The 20379-nt window shown below is 35.6% G+C and overlaps 1 protein-coding gene across 1 annotated transcript in view; it reads left to right on the top strand.

Moving 5' to 3' along the window:
• LOC145668418 (uncharacterized) overlaps positions 1-20379 on the top strand; it is a 268390-nt gene that overhangs the window by 147559 nt on the left and 100452 nt on the right. The window contains exon 2 of the mRNA XM_081736231.1: positions 17845-18047. Within this exon, the coding sequence (XP_081592357.1) occupies positions 17845-18047 (203 nt within the window). The remainder of the gene's footprint in view (positions 1-17844; positions 18048-20379) is intronic.

Genomic DNA, 20379 nt, shown 5'->3' with positions numbered 1-20379 from the left:
GACGTACAAGAATTTTTTTAAATTGAAATATATTGGATCTTTTGATCCAATGAACAATTTTTTCTTTGCAAAAATAACGATGAACAAACATAAAATTTTCTATTTAAAAAAAAAGAAAAAAAAGAAAAAAAAGAGAAAGGAAACATCGTTTAACTGCTAAAAAGGTCAAATGTATAATTTATTAATTAGCAAAGAAGAAGAGATGTTTCAAAGGCAAGTACTTACTCTTAATAATTAATTAAATTAAGTCGAATATCTGGTTTCGTATACTTCTCTCCCTTTAACTATTTCACTGGAAGGAAATAATAAAAAAGAAAAAACGGCGAACATATTTAATTCCTAGACAACACATTTCATTTTGCTACATCTTGAAGATTTCTCTGCCCCTCAACAACAGACTTAATAAGACGTCTCCTTTATGTTACAATGATCATTGGAAACTCCAGAGACTTACTGTGCTTACAACAAAGAAGATTGCGGAATAGGAAAATTAAAATGAAAAAAAGGAAAAGAGAAAAGGAAAGAAAGAAAGCATTTATATAAGACAAGAGAACACTTTATCGTTAATTTTCTTTTGTCTTCTTCTTCCTCATCTTCTCATAAAGTCTTCTGTGGAGTGTAGGTGCGTGGGGGAAAGGGTGTAGAAATTAACGTGGGGGGGTGTAGTAGGGCAGAGAACAAACCAGCCCGTTTGGCATCATCCATTTTCTTCTCACACTCTTCAACTTTATACTTTTCATTAAGAAAATCCATTCTAATTCAATCTCTACTTCCGGCGTCGACCTAATTCCTTTTTCCTTTCCATCTCTTTCTTCCTTTTTTGTATGTGAAAATTATTTCTCATCAGTGATTATGAAGAGACGCAATAATAATTTCTTTCCCTGTTTCCCTCTTAACCATGCCTTTTTTTCTTCGGAATCTTTAATTCGTCTATCAGAAGGTCAAGGACAGGTTATCATTAAAAAATTAAATTAAAAGCTTCAAAAAAATGAAAAGAAAGCAAACAACCTCCACTGGCCTTTAAAACTAATTTCTTATGTATTTAGTTCGGGGTTTCATTCTTAGAGTGAAAGATATTTATGCAGAAGTTGTAGCGAAGAGTATATTTTTCTTCTTCTTCTTCAAAGTTTGTTGTTGCTTTTCCTCCCCTCGAAATTAAGTTTAACTTAATCTAAACTTAGAAGTGTATCTATATTTAATATGCCTTTCCTCTAGAGGTCTGCACGGACCGGAATTTTTAGCCTGGGCCCGGCCCGGCCCGTGAATTTACAATGTGAGGCCCGACACGAGTCCGAAATATGTTTTAGCATTTAGGCCCGAGCTCGTGTGATAATCAAATGAGCCCGAATTACAGAAACTTGATAATTAACGCAAACTCGTATTTTTATTTATAGCAATTAGAGGTTTAATTTTGCAGTTGTGCTTTAAAAGTTCTCCAGAAAGAACGGTGCAAATATATCGTTGTACGGTATATTTACAAAGATAGCTTCGAAAAGGCCCGTGAAATATAGTTGTATATTTAAAAATTCACGGCCCGAGCCCGGCCCGGAACCCGAAGTGATATATGCTTTTAGGCCCGAGCCCGCCCATGGGCCGGGTCGGGCTTAGGCCCGTGGGCTCGGCGAGCCTGTGCAGACCTCTACTTTCCTGTACTGTTCTAGAAGGAGAAATCCAGGAAACTTCAGGTTAATTGGTAGGTTAGTAGGTTGTATAAGACTGGAACAATTATTTTTCACGCGAAAATGAAAGGGCAGAAATAGAGGCGCAAAATACTTAGAGATTGTACCGAATTAGATAAAGGAAATGATAAAATATATATGCATAGGTTCAATACATCTTCATCCTGTTAGTTCGTTGAAGTGGAAGACGAATCACCATAATGCATTCTTATTTGAAAGTTCTCCCATCAGTAATTGAATGAGGACATCCCGTGCACCAAAAGCATTCACTAGCATCAATTTAAAAGCAAGTCACCCCAACTGTGACTTTGTCTCCATGGTCCCCTATCTAGCCACCTTTATACATAAGATAATTTGATATGGATACAACCACAGAAACTTCGGAGATACTTAAAAAAGTACCTATGCTCTTCAGTGGGACCAGGGCCTGCATGCATTTGGAGTGATGTGTGGTCAGCAGATCGTCTTCCTTCGTCGCTAATGCTGGCTTTCTAGAGCAACGTTCGATACTTCATTCCTTCAAATAGCTCCCAATTTTTCCTCACGACGCTGTGTGGACTCTGCAATGATAACATGGTCTGTTAAGTACTAACGGTGTCTATGCATCTCTCCTTTGACCTAGATCTGGAATGCCTTGACTTCTCTGGTCTCAAGAGAAGTGTATTCTAGTGCAGCTAGGACGTTGGCGTTAGCCTCAATTATCATTCATAAACTTTATCTTTTAATCTCAAAAAAAAAAAAAAAAAAATGGATACAGCCAGTATGATGACACGTATGTTCGTAAGACATAATGCTAAATATAATACTTCTACAGACGGTAGACCTGTCAGAATGTTGCAACAAGCTGAAATATTTCTGAATTTTCGTCGAAGGCGGAAACATCCTACTCTGTCAATCCATCAAAAGGGCCAGAAGTAAACAACAGAACGCAGTTCCCAAACTTCCAAAAATATCTATCGCGTCCCTCCATTTTCAAAAAATTACATTGACCAAAATAGACACAGGGGACCGGGACTGCTTGACGACATGCGTTCTCCTACCTTTTCAGATCCACTTTTAGTAATGTTGATAGGAAAATATTCACTCTACCAGTACAGCAAATATCGGTGTAACATGTTACGGTGAAATCTTATTAGGATATTCGTCTTCATCTCATCAGCTTCGTTATGAACATATAAAATATGAAGAGCGATGATGGATTAACTAGATTAGATCTTGAACGCAATGTGCTTAACAAAAGGAAATGCTGTAACAATAAGAAATATTTATTAACATTAAAAAATAATTTTAGCTGTTTGTGAGCCTCATCGCTGTCCAGCTTGTGGAGATGAGGTTAACCAACGTGGCCTGCATGGCCTTTCATGCATGAAGAGAGCTGGTAGATTCGCCCGACGCTCCTCCTCCGTTAATGATGTAATACTACGAGCCCTTAACACAGCTGGAATTCCTTCAATACGAAAACCTTCTGGTTGCTGTCGTTCTGATGGAAAGCAACCGGATGGGATGACACTGGTTCCACGGATAAGAGGTAAATGTTTATTGTGGTACTTCACATGCGCTGATGCATACGCTCATTCAAGTTACCCTCTGTCAGTAATGAACGCTGAAGCTGTTGCTAATCACAGAGAAGCTGAAAAGCAAAGAAAATACAACCACCTTCTCGAAAGTTTTGTTTTCACTCCAATCGCTATTGAAACCAGTGGTGCTTGGGGTGCAAGAAGTCTTGAATTCATTAGGGAGTTAGGAAGACGCATTTCTTGTGTTTCCGGCGAAGTTCGCTCCACATCTTATCTAATACAGCGCATATCTGTTTCTATCCAACGTGGTAACGTCTCGTCGGTCCTTAGCACTTTACCTCCTGGAAAGGAACTGGATAAGGTATTTATACTCCTTTAAGAATAGTTTAATATATATTTTAATCCCTGGACAATAGTTTTTCTTTGACCTTATAATTATATATTTAAATTGTAATTTTTATGAATGTAGTGTAATTATATCATTTCGGTTAACAAATTAATATATATATAGAAATTACAATTAAGTTACATCGGCAGAAGTTTGAGTGTATGTATTTATGAAATAGGAGCTTCCGTGGGAAGTTCATGTTAATTTATTCAACGTTCAGCAAATAAAAATTTATAAAAAATCAGCAATTTGCTGAGAATAATGAAAATTTACTTTGAGAATGATGAAGTTATTATTATTTCATAAAGAAAAGAAGCAAGAACCAGCAATCGAATGGAGTGTGAAGAAATTACTTCTATACTGTAATGTAAAAGAGCAAAAATGACTCACTCATCAATGTCCAGACCATATTTCTATTAGACGTAAAACTCCTTTTGTCAGAAAAGCTAAGAATAAGAAAAGCTTTTTCGAAATAATACATATCCAAAGGTTGGTAAAGAGGGGTTCAATATTGTTATTTGGCGAAATATATTAGTAATCTGATTGGTTCGAACCCCTTCATTAGCTTTAAAGCTTGTCATTTGCAGTTAACTTCTGTTCTTTCGTTCCTAATACTCCAACAGAAATCAACTAACTCACTGCAAACCGCTTGCCTTTATATCTTCTTTCCATTGATGCAACTTGGTGATAAAAGCGCACCCATGCTTGTCGTTGACATCACTACGATTGTGAGTATAGAAATCCAAATGAAAATGGAGAACGCGCAATTTTGTCGATATTCGACCATGTTCCCCAGAAAATTATAATACACTTTGAGATGAAGTTTGCTTATCACCACTAGTGCTGTTCACGCAACACATGATTGAACTATGGTTCAATTGAATATTTCCTCCTTTATTTTTGTTTCCAAACTAAGGCGTGGGAATTTGCGACACAAGTACTCATATGCCGGTCCATCTTTGTACAACCTCTTCACAAAGTTCTTTATCAGACTTAATTTAAAGCAATATCTCAAAGGATCTACAAAAGTTTATAAAGCAATACTGTTAATATTAGGAATGTATGATCAAGTAGAACCTAGTCTGTTTTCTTGTAACGTAAATCTCTGATACGGATGTTCCAATCACATAAAAAGCAGGAAAAGTTCATGTAACTCTTTTGTAAACCCAGCAAATTACAATAACCTTTAAACAATCCCAAATTTGTCACCCAAATCTATCCCATTCCAGGCACCTAAGAATTTATTTCATGTTTTCGTAAGTTTCTTTAACATCGACTGCATGAACAACGATAATTTAATAAATAAAATTACCATGTTTCAGCAAAACTGCTTTAAGACAAAATTTGGAGAATTCAGTGAAATCCTTGTCTTCATTCTTGGTCTTTATGTGATATATTTATTGATGCCAAGAGTCCTTCAATGTCATGGCACACAGTAAAATGTCCTTGTAAAACGAAACAAATTCTTTATGTATGTAGCTAAACGTTCTTACCTTCACATCATCCATCAAATGATTTCATTGTTGCAGTCTTAAGGCCATAAACTCGGCTATGTTTCTGAAAAGTTCTAAGTCCCTGAGTAGGTCATACAATTCCGTTTGTGTTGCCTTATGGCTCTCTGATAGGAGGAGTTGAAGAAAAATCAGAATCTTGAGATCTTGAGGACTGTTCTGTCTGTTACGTATCACCTTCATCATCTGTATTTATGATGAAAAGTTTCCAGTGAATATGGTATTGGCATATCAAGACTGTTTGGAATAGGTTGTGTAGTTGAGCATAGATCCGGTAACATCAGTTTCCTTTTTCTTTTTAGAATAACCCTTGCGAATATGTGGGACCAAGCAGAAATTACCAGCCAGTAATGTGATCAGTATGTTCTCGCCACAATATGGGCACTCCAAACTTCATACTGTGACGTTTTCTAGGTGCCCATGTATTAAGAGTACAGGAGCGCCTAGTACAACAAATATGAAGGTCCAGGTTCGGTTCTGGTCTTCCACTTTGCATCCGAAGTACAGGAAGTAATATTGTTTAAGGCGTTAAGTCACGTTTTCTAGATTGAAATGTAACTTTCGTCAGATATGTAGCAAAAATTGTCTGGTCTGTTCTTACACATATGAGGTATGACTTAGTACCTTAAAAATCACCTCCCTACAGAGCACAAAATGTCATTGAGTACATATACATACCCATCCACCCACCCTTACACGATTCCAGGAACTAGTACAAAGAAAGAAAACTCAACTGCGTGCGAACTGAAGCAAAATACTTCTCCAAGTAAGTGACATGTCCCACGAGAGTCCTATTGCTGGGAATACTACGTTGCGAAACAACAACCAATGTAGAAACGTTGCTGCACAGTCAGCATATGAAATCTCTCTTGATACACTGAATGCATACTGATTTGTTCAATCTGGGATGTTGATAGATTTTTTTTTTTTTTTTTTTTTTTTTTGAGAGGGGCAGCTAAAAGCTTTGATTGTGATATGTAATATCAAAGTGTTCGAAGACTCTAAAGTTGCATACTTGAGAGCCCTGATCCAAATAGATACTAAGGTTTTTCGCCAAATGACAACAATTTTAGATAGAGCCATGAATAATTTAGGGGGTGGGCCCCTTAGATAGACCTGGTTATGGACCTATGTTAAGGGTATATTACGTCACCAATGCTGACGTAATATATTGGATGCGATGTTACCAGGCCTTCAAATGTGTGGGGCACTTGAATATTTACCTCTCAGTTTCTTCGAAATGAGAGCCAATCGAAGTTTTTAAATGCTATTTTCATATTAAGCACCTTCATATTAGTTCAAACTAGATGTTTTCATTTATGTAATAGATAAAAGACCAGTGTATTCAGCAAAATATGTTTCAGCAGTATTCACTTTGCACCACTTGGATGTTATATCATCAACACGTTCCATACAGTGATATTAATCCTTCAAGCCGGGAGCCCAAGAATGGACTCGTCATTTAAATTCCTACCCTATGGGCGAGATCCCGAGCATGTAATCATTGAAACTAAATATTTAAATTAATTGGCAGTCCTTTCCCATGTATGGAAGCTTCAAATAGAAACTTTAAAGTCTTACTAACAGGTTTTACTTAAATACCACGAGTAGGATAGGGAAGTAAGGATTTGAATGATTACTTGAGGGGGTTAAATATCTAGGAAGAACAGGACATCTCACTTTTCGCATTACAATTCTCATTTATGTACAGCGGCAATCTCAGATCAACACTGCCTTAGTTTCCAGATTACATTGAATTCATACAGATTTGTTTTTCAATCTATTTTGGTATGTGTGTATGAGTGTATGTCAGACATGGTCAAATCAGATTAGGAATGAAAAATGGTAGTAGCTGTTTAAACGCTTTCAAAAATACTTTGACGTAAACCTTGTATAGTATTTCTTTAGTTGAAAGAACGGTTTGCAAGCCAATTAAAATACTCTTGTTTGTAAAATGTGTTTCACTATATAATAATGCTGATCACCAATTTAGGGAAATATTTAATCTAAGCTTTAAATCACTAAATAATTATCATGTAAAATATAACATTTGATGTTCTATTCATTCTTAGTACATAAATCTGGTTACCATCATGGAAAAACAATCTTTGTTTGTTATGCGCGAATTATTCAGAGGAATGTGGTCTTTGCAACTAAGCTGAGGGTAGAGCTAATGTTTTATAGTAGCTTTTCCAACTATAGGTATTTGATTTTCGAAGTTATGAAGGAGCGAGAGCAGCGGTTTGAGCTGAAGAGAAATGTACAGGGGATGACAGAGAGAACAAATAGTTAAAATAAAATGCATTTGCACACCTTCCAATGAAATTCCATTCTAGTTAATGGGATTGAAATGTAGAAGTCCTCCCTTGCTCACCTACTGCATATATATACTCTGCTGGATTCCACATACATTTTATGAGGACAGGAGTGATTTGAAAATAGCACATTATTTAACACGCGTCAGTACCACCCCTATCTCTCCCCAACTTTTAACGCTGTCACAAACATTGCGCATTTAAACTGAATGTCCCTTCATTTCCACAGCCACCACATCACAACAATATGATGCGGTTTTTAGATTTTTTTATTTTTGTTTTTGTTGTTGTCGTATAAAATCAACAAGATATGAACCTTTTTGATTGTAAACCACATTAGCATCCTGAATTTCAAATAACAGTCTAAATATATTTACCATTTACGTAAAAACAATTGAATTGTTTTTGACCGTAACTAGAGAAGGCTTAAACATTTATGAATAATTAATACGTTATTGTGCTATAAATAAAACAGTTTTCGCTATTACTTAGTGAATAAACAAATTGTATTATTCAACTAATGTGAGTTTATTTAATTCTACCTAAAACCACTAAACATTTAAGTCAAAATGAAGCGAACCATGACTTTGTTATACTAGAAAGTGATGTAAAAGAATCTGCATTAAGTTTTGATGTATGTATGTAGGTAGGTAGTCTATCTAATAACCAAGCTCAATTTAGCAATATACATTAGTATACATCAATGGTTATTATTATTATTATTATTATTATTATTATTATTATTATTATTATTATTATTATTATTATTATTATTATTAGTAGTAGTAGTAGTAGTAGTAGTAGTAGTAGTTGTTGTTGTTGTTGTTGTTGTAGAAGAGTAGTACTATCCCTTCGAGAGTAGGGTTCTCCCCTTCCAATTTTAGTAGAAAGACTAAAATGGACATAGAATACATTAATGGGATGCTTAATTGATTGCAAAATACTGCTTGCCCTTATTAATTATCGCTATTCTCACTCTTTATCTACCATTGTGTAAGCCGGAAATGTTGATTTCTGCTACTTTGAAAACGAAACCTTTAAGTTTTACGTCCCACGATTATGCCGGTTAGGCTAAAGGAGACGGTGATAATGAGAAATGAATGATATGGTGGAATGAAGAAAGTGGGTGGAAACGGGAGAACCCCGAGAAAACCCACGAGCACGGTGTTTGTCCACCACAAAGTCCACATGGCGCGAGCTGGGTTCGAACCAGGGACCCCAAGCACCGGAGGTGAACGCTCTACCACTGAGCCACCTCGTCCCCTCTGCTACTTTGAGTTTGGAAAGAGTGTTAAGCTTCTCGCTATCCCTGATCATTTTTGGTCTAAGAAGAACAGTTGGAACCGGAAGCTGTATTATGTTTATGTTACTTCTGGTTTTAGTAGATCCTTAAAGGTGGAGGTAAAAAATGTGTTCTTGGGACGCATAATTGATTGTAGTAAACCACTTTCTGCTATCGATTCCCGTTTGTGCTCTACAGTGACCAACGTAAAAAAAAAAAAAAAAAAAAAACGGAATTTATTGATTTCAACCTTTCTCTGTTTGAATATCTTTTCGATTAACGAACTTGATTTCAAGCTTTTGACCCTCTAGAGTGTGGTCAAAATTCACGGTGATCTGTCAAGTAGTTCTTGAGACTTTTTATCTCACGGACGGACGAACGAACGGACACAACGGACAGAGTAAATATTGAAAGCAGTTTTCGTAAGACAAACTCCTTAAAACTCACGCTTCTGATGCATAAATAATTACAGATAAACACTTAGTTAAATTCCTATAATGTTTACAAGTATTTAGGTAAGTGCTAGCTATAATTTTCTATTGAACATGTACCTGACTTGTACAATAATTTGTAATTGCACCATGGTACTTGTTGATTTTCTTATTTGAAACAAGAATTTTAGGAATGATCCCAAAAAATGGATCAAAAAAATTGCAATTTTCGCCAATAGTAATTTTTTTTTAGATCATGGGTCACAAAATTTTTGAACTGCCCCTAAATCGAGTTCTCGCATTTTCTACAGAATAAACACGTCATACTGAGTTAAGTGATAGTTTGGGTTTGGCTACACTAGATGTAGTTCTCCAGATATAATTCCTTCAAAATAAATTTTGCCTGAAATATATTGGATCTTTTGATCTAGTAAACATGTTGAAAGTACATTATGTTTAAGAGCACTACTTGTTTTCGAGTTTGTGAAATAAGAAGACACTATTAAAATCAGACACAATTATTATAGTAGTAGTAGATTAGTCGATTAGAGCAGATGTATTTGTAACAATTTTCTACCATGATCTGGAACTGACATATTTTTTTTTTCACGTCAATGCTTGCAATGTTATATATATATATATATATATATATATATATATATATATATATATATATATATATATATATATATATATATATATATAAGGAAATTCGGTTTACGTTGTGAAATCGTGGTAGACATTCAGACTATAACATCTAATATTCTAACCAGATGGTAAGTAATTTAAAAGTTCCAGCATCAATAATCCATGATGGTAAGTAATTTAAAATTTCCAGCATCAATAATCCATGATAGGTAAAACGGAGTCTACTATGGGAATGCTGAATCTATGTAATAAAACTTATACATCTTTCTCGCTATTTATCTACGAACATCCAATATTAAAGAAGGAATTGATATAGTTTTTTACAACTTCTGGATTTGATAGCGAAAAAAACTTAACCTTAACCACATCAAGATAATCGTTTAATTAATATCTATTACTGATTTGGCTATATATAGAGATATTAATCTTGGAATTCAATGTTAGAATAGGCTTGTATTATTTTCTGTTTCAATAGAGTTATTAGATTAGACTAGATTTTTAGTTAAGCGTTAGCGTACGCTCCTTTGGCATGGGGATCTATTCCTTACGAGAGCTCATGTGGTTTGGATTTCACGTCAATCTGTAGGACCACGTATCATATAGCCTCGCTAACTGAAAGAGACGTTAAAACCGAAAGTCAAATCAAATCAAATTTTCAGAATAATCATTCCTTTCAGCAGCTAGGATATGTGAAGTGTGGACCTACAGCTTACCACGGGATTTGAACCACATGAACTCCCATTCGGGAATCCAACGCAACGGTGCGTAAGCGAACAGTTTAGTCACGTGGTAGCTTAGAGACCAGAACTATATATACACGCTCCCTCTTACTTTTCTTCTTTTAAAGTGATCAATGTTAAAACCGTAAATTGTAGATTTTTACCACTTCTGGTTACAATAGATAAATTGAAACCGTTCGTGGGACAAAGAATTCATATCAGAGAAAAATATTTCTCTCTAATTACCGCTCTTAGTCAATATTAGTACCAGAAGTTAGAATGGGTTTCAACTACTTCTGGTTTTAGTAGAATGATAAGAACAAAGAAGAGCTACAGATGGTGATCAGAAAAATGGAAACACTTGTAGTTGGCAACACGTCAGATGTACGGGTTGGCAGTGGTGTCGTGGCGCCCGCAGCGCCGGACCGCTGGTGGTGGTGTGTTAGGTCGGTCTCCATACTACGTCAGGCACAGTGAAACAGCAGTGTCCAGTGGCTGCAGCAGACGGAGGTAGTGTAAAATGGGAGACCTCTCAGATTTTCAAAGAGGGCAAATTGTTGGTGCGCGGTTATGTGGAGTCAGTGTGACGGCAGTGGCTACTGTGTTAGGTGTGTCGCCTGGGACAGTGTCGAAGTTGATGACGGCCTACACAACACACGGGAAAACCACATCGGGGAAGTGGAACAGTGGGCGGAAGAAAATCATGAGTGACAGGTGACGCCGGGTATTAAAGCGCATTGTCACGCAGAACCGTCGTGCTACTGCCGAGCAAGTGACGGAGGAACTCAATCAGCACCTCCCCCACCCTGTTTCGACAATCACAGTCCGCCGCGAATTACATGAGATAAACTTACGGGGTCGTGTTGCACGGGCCAAACCGCTCATCAGGGACCATAACGCTTTCGCACGCCGCAAATGGTGCCGCGACCATGCAACTTGGACCGTTGAGGACTGGAAACGTGTGATATGGTCGGATGAGTCATCCTTCACCCCATTCCCAACCACGGGCCGTGTTTATATGTGGAGAACGCCCAAAGAAGCTTATGATCTGCAGTGCCTCCGCCCAACTGTGAAACATGGCGGCGGCTCGGTGATGCTGTGGGCCGCAATATCATGGTTTTCATTGGGTCCTGTGGTCACACTTAGCGGACGAATCACTGCCAACGATTATGTCGCAATTTTAAGAGACCACTTGCATCCTATGGTCCGGATGTTGTTCCCGGACAATGACGCCATCTTCCAGGATCATAATGCACCCATTCACACAGCTGGCGTTGTTGCAGCGTGGTTTGAGGAACATCGGGATGAAGTTCAACACCTCCCCTGGCTCGCCCAATCCCCAGATCTCAACATAATTGAACATATATGATCCGTCTTGGAAACACGATTCCGGCGACGATTTCCACCTCCATCCTCTCTCACAGAACTGGCCGATGCCCTGGTGTAAAATTCCACTTGCTACCATTCACGACCTCTATGTCTCCATCCCACGTCGCGTCAAGGCTGTTCTGAAGTCGAAAGGTGGTCCGACACCATATTAATCTGGTAAGTTGGAATTTCGTTCAGGCGTTTCCATTTTTCTGATCACCATTTGTATATTGATGAAATACTGAATCTATATCTAAAAAATCGTTTCTTGTTACATTTTACAACATTTGCTCTATTGCGAATGAATTAAAACAGGAAATGGTAGATTTCTATCACTTCCGGTTGAAATAAAAGTATAAGGAAGGAGATGAAATGTATTCTTGTGACGCCGAATTCATATTAAAGATACCATTTCTAGCTATCCCTAGCTTCTTTCACTGTAGTTATCAACTTTTGAATCTGATCAGGCGAATAAATACCAAAACATTTACTTTTCTTCAGTTTGAATAAATCAGAAAAAACAGTCTATTAAACATTGCGCGATAAGCATTCTCTATACAATAGTAATTTTTCCTTAGAATCTTGCAATAAATATGGCAACCACAGAAATATTTTCCATGAAATTCATCCTTTGTAGTTCTAGATGAAAATCGAAATCTGTCAACACATTTTTTGGGTAAATATTCAGTATATAAAAATTTAATAATTCTTAAAGTAATCTAGTCTTTTTTTTCTCTCTCGAAGAAAATATATAAATTTAATATTCTTTTCCAGTATCGAGAAAATGGATCCGCCTTTATAGACAAATGAAATTCAAATAACCTTCTAACATTCCGGAGATGTTTCTTTATATCTTCATAAGGAGATTTTCATGTGGTTGACAATATGAGGTCGGTTATTGCCATATTGAATTTCGATAGCCAACTCGTTTGTCTTTTCCTTTAGTTCCGCGTATATTCGGTTGGCTACAGTTCTTGGACTTTTCTTGATCTTGTCTAGACTAGAGATAAATTACTTTGAGTTTTAATAATACTGTAAATAAATTGTAAGAGTTTTCAAGAAACTTATGTTGTACTTTTTTTTTGTCTATGAATGTCAGCAGATTCTGGGCTATGATTGAAATGATATCTCTACATGTAAAAGAAAAAATGCTGAGTGACTGGCTGATCAACAGCCGGGCCAAACCTCTTTGAATTCAAATTTGAACACTACATATGATTTGCGACCTAGACAGAACATTGCACGAAGGAAGGAATTTTGTAAATTTCTTCGTGGAAGGGCGGATGCGATCGGCAATTATTATATTCAAATGTCCGTATCTCGGAATCTATTATGGTTAAAGACATTAAACTTATTATTTGGACTTCACATTTAAACTAATTAAAGACGTATTTCAATAGTCTTTGATATTTCTCATATAAGGGAAGATAAAAATAGGAAGAAAAAGGAAGGGTTATATGTTACAATAATATAGTCATATCTGAAAATATTTTATCATTTTTTAAAGTGTACAGTATAGCATATTTTTAGTGTTGGTTAATTCTTTTAAAACATTTTGAATAGAAACTTTATTTGTTTAAAAACTCAGCCTATTGGAATATAAATCGAAACATCCTACATTGAATTTTTTAATGAAAAGTTGTTGTAAGTTATGGTACTTGTTAATCTTAGTTTGCTTTCGACATAACTAAGTAATATTTTTGTTTATAAGGGGGAAAACGAAGAGAGTGGGAAAAGTGAATAATGTAAACACAACATCAACACTTGAAAAGACCACAAAATATTAAGTACATGTTTTTACTTGAATTACACTAGTTAACAAAGGTTTTGTCACATAAAAGGAAATACATGTTCTTAAAGGAACTTTTTGCGCTGAATTCGAATATGCACTCGGTTTTCTCCATCACGTACGATTTTCCCGTAACAGAGGGATTTTCGGGAAAATCCCTCAAAAATTTCCCTTTTCGTTTATTTTACAACCCAAGATCTTGTCCCCTTGTATATACTAACATAGAAATTATACCTAAGTATACTTTGATTCACATTTAACAAACCCTCCAAGTTTCGTAATAATCGCTTTATTCTTTCTAGAGAAATAAATATGTTTGTATGTATACTGTGTGTACTGTTTATTGCACCTTATAGTAATGCTTTCAGATCTCTTAAGTTGAGGTAAAACGTTTTGCTTTATTACCACAAACACATATATAAAATATAATACAATATAATTTACAAGTGTGACAATTTACAATAAACAATATTACAAATGTACCAAAAGGTCATGAAAAGACAATCAAAACTATCACAATATATGAAACTTCCATTGAGTTACAAAAACTTCCATTGAGTTACTACTTCCTTCTTTTGTAAGAAATGTTGCATTCTCTAACAAGACCCCAACAATAGTCCCCCATCATTGAAGGATCCCATCGTCCCTGGTACCTTTTCTCCATTGCCATTATATCTTGGTGGAATCTTTCCCCCTGTTCGTCGCTGAGAGCACCTAGGTTAGCAGGAAAGAAGCTGAGGTGGGAGTGCAAAAAGTGGATTTTTAAAGACATCCTACAACCCAACTCTTTGTATTTCTGTATCATGTCCTGTACGATTTCTGTGTAACTCTCAGCTTTGTTATTGCCCAGAAAGTTGCGCACAACACACTTAAATGCTGTCCAGGCAGCTAGCTCAGCACTGTTTAACTTGCTGTCAAAGCTATCATCAAGCATTAATTTCCTAATTTGGGGACCAATAAACACTCCCGCTGAAATCTTAGCATCACTCAGGTTAGGGAACTTATCTCGCAAATACTTGAAACCTTCACCAGATGTGTCCATGGCTTTGACAAAGTTTTTCATAAGTCCTAACTTGTTATGAAGTGGCGGTAGTAATATCTTATTAGAATCTACCAAAGGAGCGTATTTGACGTTGCATTCTCCAGGTACGTAATTCACTCTAGGTTCCCATTCCTTCACTTCATAATGTTTATCATCAGCTCGGCTATCCCATAAACATAAAAAACATTGGTACTTCGTGTAACCGCACTGCAGTCCTAATAAAATACCAACTACCTTGAGATCACAACATATTTGCCAACAATGGTCCTTGTAATTTATAAGATTTAGCAAAGTTGACATGGTGTCATAGGATTCCTTAATCTTCACTGAGTGCGCAAGTGGTATAGAAGGTTTTTTATTTCCATTATGTAAAAGGACAGCTTTAAGCCTGACCTTTGACGCGTCGATAAATAACCTCCATTCTTCTGGAACGTAAGGAATTCCTAGCTCCGCCATCAACCCATTTATATCCGTACATACGCACACATTATCTTGCATTGAGAAATAGCTTGAAAATTGAACATGCCTTTTCCTGTACACTGATATGTTCGTTTCTGCATCCAATAAGTTCCACTGCTGGAGCCTTGATCCCAGAAGTTCCGCCTCTTGTTTTGTCAGGTGCAAATCACGGACTAGGTCAGGACAAAACGAAAAAACTTGGAGAATTGTATATATATGTATTAAGATATACATATACTGTACGTTTAAAAAAAATATACGTTGGAAGTACATTCTATTTTTATACACGTTTCTAATTTACAGAGAGCAATACAAGTGTGTTGTTGACTATTGTAAATATTCATTTTTATGTCTGTGTTTGTAGTAATAAAGCAAATCGTTTTTACCCCAACTCAGGAGATCTGAAAGCATTACTATCAGGTGCAATAAACAGTGCACACAGTATACATAGAAATATATTTATTTCTCTAGAAAGAACAAAGCGATTTTTACGAAACTTTTAGGGTTTATTAAATATAAATCAAGGTATACTTAGGTATAATTTCTATGTTACTATATGTAAGGGGACAGGAGCTAGGGGAATAAAATATCTGAAAAAGGGAAATTTTTGAGGGAATTTCCCGAAAATCCCTCTGTTACGGGAAAACTGTACGTGATGGAGAGAAACCGAGTGCATATTCGAATTCAGCGCAAAAAGTTCCTTTATGATCAGGTGATTTTTCTCATGTAACAAACAAAAAGTTTAAATTTGTTAACTAGTGTTATTTAAAGGCCAGAAGAAGTGAACCGAAGTGAATGAAATTGTGCACAGATATTGTACACATAAAATGGGAGAATACGGGTTTCGTATTTTCCTTGAGAAAACGGTTGGGTGGGACACGGGCCTTCTAAAGCGTTGATTATGAAATATAAAAAGTGCAACTAAGTATACGTCAGAAGTTTCTAAAGAATATGTAGAATTGCAGCGAAACTTCGTATAGGGACAATTTGCAAAACAATAAATTAAACGTGTTTTAATTTGTGCGAGAAAACAGTGTTGCGGCCTGGGTTCCCTCCGAAAACAGCAAATTTTAGTGTAATAGCGCGGAAAGGGATGGACCGAAGCAAATGAAATTGTGTGTAGATATTGTATATTTATATATTTTCTGAAATAACGTTGAAGAAATGAGACAAAGGAAAATATTATCACAAGTTGTGCAAAATTAAGATGAAGCAGAAATTGCTTTTATCTGATGAGCACCCATTCGGTTACAAAACAAAGGAGTTGCGTTTTATAATCTAAACATCCATATTATTCCCAATAGGTAGGGAAAATGTTAGAATATACAGATTACCGCAATATGATTACAATAGATTTCGTTATTTTGAATTCGCTTAGAAAATGTAAATATAAGTAGTTAATCGGCATTAATAATAAACAATAACATTGTTAACAGCTGTAACAGCAACAAATGTATTATTTCAAAGTTTCTATGTCTGTCAGGTTTAATAGAAGTTCCACGATGACATATTTGGAAAATAAATGTTATTTTCAACTGAAATGTATATTGTTTACTCTGTTATGTCAACCTGATTAGAACAACTAAAATATACGGAAAAGATGTCCATTATAAAAATGAGCCAATTAGATTTGTTCTTTGAACTCCCAGTGAGATTATTTGTTCGAATGGCGTGACAAAATCATAGTAAATCGGTTTGTCGCTAGATGGCACCACCAATATTTTCATACTGGTTCATACTGTACAAACGATATCTAATACATAAAATTTAATTTGTTTTCATCATCGCTGCACTTTCTCAATTGATTGCATCGCACCGCATCAATCAACACTAACGAAATCTGCTTTTATTGCTGAATGACAGTGCTAGACGTTGAACCCATATCCAAACCTCAATTGGAAAGTGTATCGCATATATAACATGATTTTAAAATATATACGATTTTTTTAACAGTCCGCCATATTACCAGTAAGAAGAAAAATATTATAGTATCAAGCATATAATCCATTATAAGTTTTCTTCATTATACGAGGGCTATTTTTTTTTCAACTTCCGATGGAACATAATACATACACACACACACACACACACACACACACACACACACACACACACACACACACACACAAAATGTGAATCACAAGATAATTTTATTACCAAAAGTCAAGTACAATTATAGTTACTTCTCCACATTGCTGAGATGAACATTGACACTTCATAATATTTAAATAAGATTCAGCCCACAATAGTAAGGTTACTTAATATTTTCTGATTTTTCATTATATTTTCTTTTCTTAGTAATTGTAAAAAGTGACTGACTCACGGAAAGTATTACTAAGTTTTCTTATTTTAACACAGCGAGGAGGGCAATTGACGCAGGAACTGCAAACTTACAAATCATAGTATTATATATACTTATCTAGTAGGTCATCGTCTACAACCATACAAAGTTTGGTCTCGATCAGATGGGTTTGGCTGAACTCGTAAGATGTATAGTGTCTGACTTTTCAGGAAGAAAGTCAAATGAAGGACGAAATGGTATATGAGACATTAAGGGCTTCAGTATACAGATATTTTCTTATATTGTCAATATATAGTCCTTAAATATAACACTAAATATAACTATAGTGTTAAGAAGCTAGACCCTTAGTAATAATTTAAGTAAGTGAACATTTCTCTCTTTTGTCTTTTTGCAGCGATCTGGACATTTAATATCCAAGTGCACGTTCCGCCTCAAGCGCACTTCCGAGGATCTGCCACACTTAGCTGTACATTCCAACTAGGAAATCTGACTTTATATTCCGTAAAGTGGTACAAGGATGAGCATGAGTTCTTCAGGTTTATGCCTAATTACACTCCAAAAATACAGCTGTTTAATGTTACAGGCATTTCAGTAAACGTAAGTATCATAAATAAGCTTCCATTTACGCCTTTTAGCAATGTTTCTAGTGCATATCTCGATAATGTGTAGATTTGTCTTATTCGATTATCTCTTATAGTATTACACGTATTATAGACCAAATCCGAGCTTTCTGAACTCCGGATAATAACACAAAATTATCTACATTTGACCAGTTATTTCTACTAGGACTCTTATTATCGTATTATTATTATTATTATTATTATTATTATTATTATTATTATTATTATTATTATTATTATTATTATTATTATTATTATTACTGCTACTAATAATGATAATGATAATGCATTTATGTACAGTTCCTTCCAAAAATGAATATCTATCGTAGTTGCTAACAGTCTCATCTTTGGTGCGAGAAATCTCAGGTACTATTCCCGGTGCGGAAACTTAGTCGGAAAGGTATAACAGCTTTTCAGACTAGGGATCATGAGTGAGATATTTCTGGGTTTTTCCCATTCATACCAGGCAAATGATGGGAAAATACTTAACATACAGATCCCAGATCGCTTCCTTCCTGTCCCCTTCCTCGGCTAGTGCGCTCGGCGAGGGACGTCATCCCTCATACGTGAAGTGGTTAAGGCCACAGATGCAGATAATACACAGAAATATGTATAAATAAATAAATAAAATAAAATGAATACTTAATGTAACAGATGGTATCTGCGTATTCTTTTAAAATTTCAGTTTATTTATTATTAAAATATGTAGTATGGCATTTACTCAACAAATGCCGGTGCTATCATGACTCTAACATGTGACTTATGGCGTATAATTGTGAAACAAAGTAGCCGTTGCACGCTTGAATGTTTGAGGAGCGGAAGTCCTTTTTTTTTTTTGGTGATATTTTGAGTTTGAAAATGCCGCTGAAGTTCAAAATCAGTGGACACATGCATTTGAAACACGATCTTATACACGCTTGATACTACACGGTTCTGTGACAAGATTAAAACGCATGATTTAGTGCGTTTTAGACAAGAAAGACTCATAGGGCATAATAGAGCTTAAGTTTTCTTTCTTCGACTATAGTTTAAGAAAGTTTGCAATATCTTCACAGAAGTCGGCTATACGATGTAGTGTGAGACAGAGGTTAGCAGTACAAGTGTCACTGTAACATATATTAAACTTGTAATTCATAATTAAGTTTAGCAGTAATACAAACAGGTGTTAACAGTTAAAGATGTATACATTTGTACGGAGTTTGTATGTAGATGAATTATCATTGCTGCGATAACGTATGCCTCTAATTGGTTGTAACTTTGTCCGTATTATTCTACTGTTAACACTGTTACCTTTAAGCCGTTTTAAATTCTGTGTTTAGATGTGTAGAATTGACATGGATAACTTCCACGTTGAAAGGAAAAGTTCTGTTATAAATTTAACTACGAGGAATTTCACTATCTTTCCTCAAATTACCTTTAGAATGAAGATTAAATCTAGGGTCCAGGGGGACGCCCCCCTAAATTTTTGCGCCCCCCCTAAAATTTTCACGGTAGGCTTGCAAATGAACTATAATATGGTGATGAACTATAATATTTTTGGATCGGCCTCCTCTAACTTCAGCCCCCCCTTAAATTTTTGGGCTGGCTACCGGCCTGTTGATAGGTGAAAGCATTAACAGTCTATTGATGAATATGTATAGTTACAGTTGTTATTACTCCATTTGGCAACGCTAAAATAAGAATTAAAATCGTTAATATATTTGTTAATAGATCATAGATGTTCATTCTTACATCATCATTGTTTGTGTAACTTGATTTTAGTCATTTTTGAATGTCTTCAAATTTCTTCGTTATATTTGATAGTATTCTTTTAATTTTGGTTGTTTTCTCACATTAGAAGTAAATCTTACACCATTTTACACAAAACTTATTTTGCTAATAATAAAGAAATAATGAAAATCTGTACAGAGATTCATTTTAAGTGTTAGAACCGAACTATTTTTTCGGTCTAACATACGTACTAAAAGTTAATCGGGTTATAATCATGAGATTTTCAATGTATTCATATCCTTTGAAAAGCCATGCTCCCTCAATCGGTTGCACTTTGTGAGGCTCCTATGATTTCATTACTCCCTGTAGATCTTCCATAGGACAATGAGGGCGATCTTGTAAATGTCGTTAGTAGTCAAAATGTGCAAAAGTCCCTTGCGTTGAAACAAGAACTTTTCACAGAAGTATCACAAAAAATCACGTTTCCTGCTTTGTGCCATGATAAAACCAGATGGATAAGATTGGAGGCTTCGTTCATGTTCATCCATATATGTTGGAACCACAAAAAGAGTAATCGATTGGGATCATGATGGATTCCT

The sequence above is a fragment of the Thermobia domestica genome, chromosome 13 (genome assembly GCF_964235325.1).
Source record: "Thermobia domestica chromosome 13, izTheDome1.hap1.1, whole genome shotgun sequence".
Taxonomy (NCBI): Eukaryota; Metazoa; Arthropoda; class Insecta; order Zygentoma; family Lepismatidae; genus Thermobia; species Thermobia domestica.
This window is presented reverse-complemented; position numbering and strand designations above follow the sequence as displayed.